General features: G+C 43.0%; 3 protein-coding genes across 3 annotated transcripts; 1 reads left to right on the top strand and 2 right to left on the bottom strand.

Annotated features, from left to right (window-relative positions):
* Positions 1–100: 100 nt before the first annotated feature.
* On the bottom strand, positions 101–1,859 carry trmt10c (tRNA methyltransferase 10C, mitochondrial RNase P subunit). Its single transcript, XM_053615361.1, has one exon. It carries the CDS (start codon positions 1,645–1,647, stop codon positions 187–189), a length of 1,461 nt encoding a protein of 486 aa, XP_053471336.1. The 5' UTR covers positions 1,648–1,859; the 3' UTR covers positions 101–186.
* Positions 1,860–1,905: 46 nt separating this feature from the next.
* Positions 1,906–4,834, top strand: txnl4b (thioredoxin-like 4B). Its single transcript, XM_053615363.1, has 3 exons — positions 1,906–2,488; positions 2,597–2,748; positions 4,372–4,834. Exons 1-3 carry the CDS (start codon positions 2,357–2,359, stop codon positions 4,535–4,537), a joined length of 450 nt encoding a protein of 149 aa, XP_053471338.1. The 5' UTR covers positions 1,906–2,356; the 3' UTR covers positions 4,538–4,834.
* Positions 4,835–4,860: 26 nt separating this feature from the next.
* Positions 4,861–5,539, bottom strand: LOC128602392 (cotranscriptional regulator FAM172A homolog; the record flags this gene model as incomplete). Its single annotated transcript, XM_053616158.1, has 1 exon — positions 4,861–5,539. A coding segment is annotated over one exon (600 nt), but the record flags the coding sequence as incomplete, so codon positions are not given.
* Between the last annotated feature and the right edge of the window lie 2,360 nt (positions 5,540–7,899).

Here is a 7,899-nt window from a genome sequence, read left to right as displayed (position 1 = left end):
GTCCAGTAGCAGAAGTCTGCTGCATCCAAGGCACACTTCCACGTAATATGAATAGCATTTGGTTGATTTGGACGTCATGAACTGAACCACAACAGCAGCAATAATTAAACCGTTTATTTGTCACACATCAAATTCAGTAGACAAGTGCAGTTCCTTTGTGTGGGGGATATCAGCAGTGTTATAAGGCTACTCTTCCTCCCACCAGTTTCTTTTACTCGCCACTTTACTGCGTTCCTCTAGCTTGCTTTTCAGTGCAATCCGCAGTCTGCTCTGTCCAGATATGGTTTCTGCTCCGGATGTCGGTTTGGGTGTAACATCGCTTCTAGTCAGGTTTTTCTGTCTCTGTTTACTCACAAATATTTGCCTTCGTTCTCCCTCTGCGTTCCCTCTGAACGCCCCCGTTGACTTCTCTGGTCTTTGAAAGCTGTCTTTACTTTTTTGCTGATGGAAGCCATCGTGCTTTCTCTTGGGCACGAACTCCAGAGCTTTCTCCCAGCTGCCCGTCTCCTTGGCCGTCATCAGGATGCGGATCATCTGGTCCAGCGTCAGGTTCTTGGCCCCGATTTCCCAGTGCAGGTACTCGTCCAGAGGCAGTCGAGCCGTGGATAGCTTGAGGCGCTTGGCGTTGGCCAGAGAAACGCCGGACTGGATGGATCGGTCCACCATGGCTCCGATGATGTACACCTTGCTGTGGTCGAAAGTGTGGAGCACGTTGGGAGAATCGGCGGTCAGGTAGACGAGGTCCTCCCGGGGAAACATGTCTACGTGGCGCTGGCTGGTAGCAGTGATTGGAAGACGATCCCACGTCTCTTGGCCGTAGCGTTTGAGGAGCTCCCGATGGTAAGCACTGTCTGGCTGCAGGTGGCAGAAGTGCAAATGGAAGGGGTCTACCGAGCGACGGTTCCAGCCTTCAGTCTCCATGAGCTGGGAGATCGTGTTCTCCATCTCGCGCCTCGTCATGTGCTGGTCATAGCTCATGTCATAGACAAGTGGCTGGCCGTACTGCATGGCCTGTGCCGCTCTCCAGCCCAACGCTCTGTCTATCGAACGAGTCCAGAACTGCATCAGATACGTGTTTCTCAACTTGGGTTCTCCTTCCCCTTCCTCTTCCGCGTCTTCCGGCCTGTCGGCGCATCCTGCCTCCTCCTTCCTGTCCGCCAACCTCTCGGCCCTCTTTTTTTCCTTTTTCTCTCTGTTGGCCTTCTTATGACCCTCTTTAATAGCCAGATACTTGAGGTACTTCCTCTTGGAGGACTTTGTAGCGAGTTCCGCAAGCGTCTCCAGTTGTTCATCTGTAATGTTGTCAGGGACTTGTTTTCCAGCCTGCCGCCACATGTCCACCAGCGTACGGCTCGCTTCTACTGGAGAGCCTTCTTCCTCAGCAGCGGTGCTTTCTTCTTCTCTGTCCTTAGGTGTCTCATCTTGCGATGCCTGGGATCTCATCACCGATTTCCATACGTCCAAGTCAAGCTCAGGTTTATGCTGAGGAGCATCTGTTTTCAAAGTCCAGCCAGTACTCAGGGATCGGCTTGTGGTAAGAGCTGAGCAACATGTGGACGGATTAGTAGCATGATATTTCACAAGCGTGGAAACTGGAGGGAGAAACCTCCTCAGCACGGCCACAATAGGAACCCTGACAAACATCATGGACTGGAAACTTACAACAAGGTCAAAGCTGCCGGACAAACAGCTAAGGTTCGCTTAATAACCTGCTAACTCAGTGACAGAAATGTACCAAGACATGCTCTAACACCAACAACAGAAGACTCTACGCACGTTCCTGCCGTTGCTTTACTCGCTCCTCTGTCTTAAGTCACGTTGATTTTCAGTGCATCAACTATTTCAGTCGCAGTGAAACAAACATACACTCGACCTAAAATGTAATCATTTTCAACGCACCACAAATCTCAAGCTGTGAAATTACAAAACGTTTGAGGCGTCACACGGGTGGGAACTAATATCTGTACCAAAACATCGTTATTTATTAATTCATTTATTTTAAGTATATTCACGCACCATGTTTCTACCCGGACAACATTCAGCGGTGCTGTGTTGAACATTTCCGTTCCGTCTACATTGAGCTGTGTTCCAAACCCCGCACCTGCGAGGACTCGAGGACTCATTATCAGTCCCGCTTTGTTGACGTCACTAAAGTGCAGACTCGGAGCAGGACAGCAGTGCTTAGGGTGCCATTTTGAGACAGGACCGAGATGAAAGAAAAAAGAAATCCCGCCTTCTGCGCGATGATTGGCTGGTTGTTCAAGTTGGCTTGGACTGTTAGCCAATCAGAGCGCTAGAAGGAAGACGTAGTGAAGAGGAAGCGTTCTCGGTTTGCTGTGTAAACACTTGTGGAGGTATGAGCTTGTTTCTGCCTAAATTGTCGTGTAAAAAGCATGTAGATGAAGTCATTAAAACAGTCGCGGAGAAAGTGCTGGTGTTGCGCTTCGGACGAGATGAAGACTCTGCCTGCATGCAGTTGGACGAGATTGTAAGTTGTGCTAATAATCTAGTTGGCTTGTGTTTTTCTGTTCTGACACAGTGTTATCCAGCCTGGGTCCTGCTGGACGAATAATATGGCTTCTCTTTTTCATGACAGCTGTCAAAAACGTCCCACGACCTGAGTAACATGACCTCTATCTATCTTGTGGATGTGGATAAAGTGCCAGTTTATACCCGGTACTTTGACATCAGTTATATTCCTTCAACTGTCTTCTTCTTCAATGGGCAGCACATGAAGGTTGATTATGGGTGAGTACAACATTATTAAAGCCACTCAGTAACAGCTGGAACTTCTGCATCAGCCAGGTCAGGACATTTGTTTTTGACTGAAGACATTTGGGTTTGAGATCAAATGATGAACACGAGAAAAGAGTTTAGGAGTTCTACTATCTTTATGTAGACGTGTTAAACAACACGTAACGTTTTGTATCAGACAACAACATGAATAATGGAACATGAGACCGACAGGTGTTTCTAACCCTAACCCAGCTGTGTCCCGTTAGATAAATAAATAAATAAAACAATAAATAGCTCTGAACATCTACTCTTGGTTTTAGCCTTCAATTTCACCTGTGAAGACTGTATTTGTTGTTAAAAAGGATAAACCAACAGGAAGATCAGAGAGCTGTGTATGGGAGAAAAGCAAGCCACTTTGAAGCAGAGGAAAAGAGGGAAAATCTATCGGAGGCATTTTGAGTGTCCGACGATTTGGAGTGTCCAGAAAAAGAAAGAAATCACTGGTGTACTGAGCAATAGACACTGAAGGTGTCGGCCAAGGAAAACAACAACAACAGCTAATGACGGATACATTGTGAGAGCTGTGAAGAAAAACCCAAAAACAACAGTCAGTGGCATCACCAACAATCTCCACAGGACAGGGGTGAAGGTCTCACAATCCACCTTTGGAAGAAGACTTCAAGAGCAGAAATATTGAGGCCATACTACAAGATGCAAAACCAGTCATCAGCAGTAAGAATCAGAAAGTCAGGTTGGAATTCGCAAAGAAATACAGAGATGAGCCTCAAAAGTTCTAGAACCGAGATTAACTTCTACCAACGTGATGGAAAGACCAAATTGTGGAGAAAGAAAGGATCTGCTCATGATACAAAACACGGTGGAGGTAGTGTCATAGCTTGGGGTTGCATGGCTGTTTCTGGAACAGGATCACTAATCTTTATTGATGATGAAATTCATGATGGTTGCAGCAGAATTAATGCAGAAGTTTACAGGTATATTTTGTCTGGCAGTTTACAGAGAAATGCATCCAAATTAATCTGAGGAACTTGGTCATGCAGCAAGAAAATGACCCAAAACACACTGCCAACTTAACAAAAGACTTCATCAGGGGATAAAGTGGAAGGTTTTAGACTGGCCGAGTCAATCACCAGACCTTAAAATAATTTAGCAGCATTTGGTAAAATCCTTGAAAAGCATCACAAAAAAGGAGGCCAACCTTTTGGTGATGTAATTGAGTCACAGACTTGATGCAGCAAGGGATATGCAACTAAATATTAAGTGTTATTTACATCAAGACTATACTTTTGCTCACCTAAAAGTTGAGAGGTCTGATACAAAAGCTTCTATGTTTTGTTGTTTAACACGTCTTGATGTAAATACCAGGAAATAAAAGCTTAAATCCTAAACTCTCGTCTCATATCCATCTTTTGATCTCAAACCCAAATGTTCTTGGTGTGTAGCACAAACAAATGAATTGGCCTTGCTGTTTCAATAGTTTTAGAGGGGAATGTATGTGCTAGGTTTGTCAGGAAAATAAAAAACAACCATGTGTAGATACAGGAAATGTGCACCTGAGAAAGTACCTACTGAGTATATATTTGTGTTCTTGAGCTTCTGTACATCTTCTTCCTCCAGGTCTCCAGATCATACCAAGTTTGTCGGATGCTTTAAAACCAAGCAAGACTTCATTGATCTCATCGAGGTGATCTATCGTGGTGCCATGAGAGGAAAATTGATTGTGCGAAGTCCTATCGATCCACGAAATATTCCTAAATATGATCTGCTGTACCATGGGATTTAGCTGTGAATTGTTTCACCGCAAATTTGGAGGTTGGGTTTGCAAAGTGGGGGTTAAATTACAAAGGATATGAAGACGAAAGCATGGCTTTGAGGTGTTTGCTTGTATTTGTAAAGCAAATGAATGTCAACAACAATATAGTTCTTTCCTAAGGAAATGCCTTTTAGATTGGTTTTTGAAAGCAGATGCTCTCATTCCTACATTACATGGTACCATTTTGCTTTTTTAAAAAATGAATGTAATGAATTTGCATTTGTATACTTGTAAAAAATTCATTAAAAAATAAAATTGAATGAGTTATAAAACACATTGTCTGTATGCTGTACATGAAGTTGTTTAATAAGCCAAACATTATACACTGCATTCCCTGTTGTAATGATGCTCATTCTATTAAAGTATCCTCATTCAGGATGCATTATTGTTTCGGTCGGTTATGCCACTCAGCTTTCTCACTCCGAGGCTCCTGCTTCTAGTGACAATGCAGAACGGCGTTGGCATGACTGCGGGCTTCATCAGTTTGGCAATGAAACGAAATACTGAATCCATACATGTAGCAGGTGCCGTCTCGTGGCACTGTGTCCCTGCTGACATCATCCTGCACCCTACCTTGAGATACCCCACCAGCCGATTCAGGAGTTGAACAAAAGCTAAGCCTCCGTAACCATGTGCCACCACTGTGATTTGCTCTGCAGTGCTGTTCAGCAGCAACTGATCCCACACTTGTTGCACATGCTCCTCTGGTGCCATTGCTCCTTCGTTTGGGTTCATCAACAAAACAGCACAGGACTCCCCCAAAGCCCAGCGCACATATGGGATCTGACTTCCTCTCTCTAGGCCTTCATTGGCTACAGCTCTCCAACTCCACACACCACACCTTATAGTGCCTTTATCCTGGATCAGGACTATCAACATACCATGATGTTCCAAAGCCCCTGGGCTCATGTAGACAAAACCAGGAGGATGGAAATCAGATTGGCTCCCTTTGTCCAGGTACACCTTGATCAATTCAATTCAATTCAATTTCAATTTTATTTGTATAGCACTTTTTACAATAGACATTGTCTCAAAGCAGCTTTACAGAAATATCAACACGGTGTACAGATATTAAAGATGCGAATTTATCCCAACTGAGCAAGCCACTGAGTGGCGACGGTGGCAAGGAAAAACTCCCTGAGATGTTTAAGAGGAAGAAACCTTGAGAGGAACCCGACTCAGAAGGGAACCCATCCTCATCTGGGTAACAACAGATAATGTGAAAAAGTTCATTATTGACTTATATGAAGTCTGTATGGCCTTAGGAGCAGCCGTAGTCCAGCAGTCCGGAATTGGAGAAGATTTGAGCCCCATCCAGAGGCAGGACATCCGAAACGGATCAGGCAGGTCCGGAGATCAGAAAGGATCAGGATCTCTAGTATCTCCATAAAATCGTGTGTGGCTCTATAGAAGGAGAAAGGGAGAGAAAAGATTATTAGGACTGGGAATTAGCATAATAGAGAGACTAGTCAGGGTAGGCGTGAGTAAACAAATACGTTTTCAGCCTAGACTTAAACACTGAGACTGTGTCTGAGTCCCGAACACTAATAGGAAGACTGTTCCATAACTGTGGGGCTCTATAAGAGAAAGCTCTTCCCCCTGCTGTAGCCTTCACTATTCGAGGTACCGTCAAATAGCCTGCATCTTTTGATCTAAGTAGGCGTGGCGGATCATAGAAAACCAAAAGGTCACTTATATACTGTGGTGCGAGACCGTTTAGTGCTTTATAGGTTAATAAAAGTATTTTATAATCAATGCAAGATTTCACTGGGAGCCAGTGCAGTGTTGATAAGATCGGGGTGATGTGGTCGTATCTTCTGGTTCTAGTTAGGACTCTAGCAGCTGCATTCTGGACTAACTGGAGTTTGTTTATATTCCCACTGGAACATCCAGACAGTAAGGCATTACAGTAATCTAATCTAGAGGTGATGAATGCATGAACTAGTATTTCTGCATCATGTAGTGACAATATATTTCTTATTTTAGAAATATTTCTGAGATGAAAGAAGGCTATCCTAGTAATATTATCTACATGAGCATCAAATGATAGGCTGGAGTCAATAATCACAACAAGGTCTTTAACTGCTGCACATGATGAAACAGAAAGACCATCCAGAGTAACCATGTGATCAGAAAGATTACTTCTAGCTACACGTGGTCCTAATAAAAGTATTTCTGTTTTATCAGAATTAAGTAACAGGAAGTTAGTTAACATCCAACGTCTAATGTCCTTTACACAATCCTCAACCTTACTAAGCTGCTGTCTGTCCTCTGGCTTCGCTGAAACATACAACTGTGTATCATCAGCATAACAGTGGAAGCTAATTCCATGTTTACGAATAATTTGACCCAGAGGTAGCATATATAAAGTAAAAAGCAGTGGGCCTAAAACAGAACCCTGTGGAACTCCAAAGGTAACCTCGGTATGTGTGGAGAAGTCTCCGTTTACATCTACGAACTGATAATGATCGGTCAGATAAGACCTGAGCCAGGTGAGGACTGTTCCCTTAATGCAAACAACATTTTCTAATCTATCAAGGAGAATAGTGTGATCTATAGTATCAAAAGCTGCACTAAGGTCGAGTAACACAAGCAGCGAGACACAACCCTGATCGTAGGTCAGTAGAAGGTCATTTACTACTTTAACTAACGCCGTCTCTGTGCTATGATGAGGTCTAAACCCTGACTGATACATTTCATGAATGTTGTTCCTATGTAAGTACGAGCATAACTGTTTTGCTACAACCTTTTCTAAAATCTTAGAGATGAAGGGGAGATTTGATATTGGTCTATAGCTGGACAGTTGAGAGGGGTCAAGGTCAGGTTTTTTTTATCAGGGGTTTAATAACTGCTAATTTAAGTGATTTAGGTACATAGCCAGTGATAAGGGAAGAATTGATTATATTTAAAAGTGGTTCAATTACTCCTGGACAAATCTGTTTAAAGAAACATGCAGGCACAGGGTCTAGTAAGCAAGTTGATGAATTGGCTGAAGAGATCAATGAAGCTAGTTCAGTCTCTCTAAGTGGAGCAAAACACTCTAAACATTGATCTGATATTGCTACATTATCATCTAATGGGTTTGATACAATACTGTCTGGTTTTAATTTAATAGCCTGAATTTCACGTCTAATATTTTCAACCTTACCAATGAAAAATTTCATGAAATCTTCACTGCTATGTAATGATTGAGTGTTTCTCTCTGTAGTTGTTTTATTCCTAGTTAATTTTGCTACTGTGTTGAATAGAAATCTAGAATTGTTTTTGTTATCTCCTATTAAGGTGGAGAGATAGATTTTTCTAGCATCGCCAAGAGATTTTCTATATTTCAG

This window comes from Ictalurus furcatus, chromosome 26 (genome assembly GCF_023375685.1).
Source record: "Ictalurus furcatus strain D&B chromosome 26, Billie_1.0, whole genome shotgun sequence".
NCBI classification, from domain to species: domain Eukaryota; kingdom Metazoa; phylum Chordata; class Actinopteri; order Siluriformes; family Ictaluridae; genus Ictalurus; species Ictalurus furcatus.
This window is presented reverse-complemented; position numbering and strand designations above follow the sequence as displayed.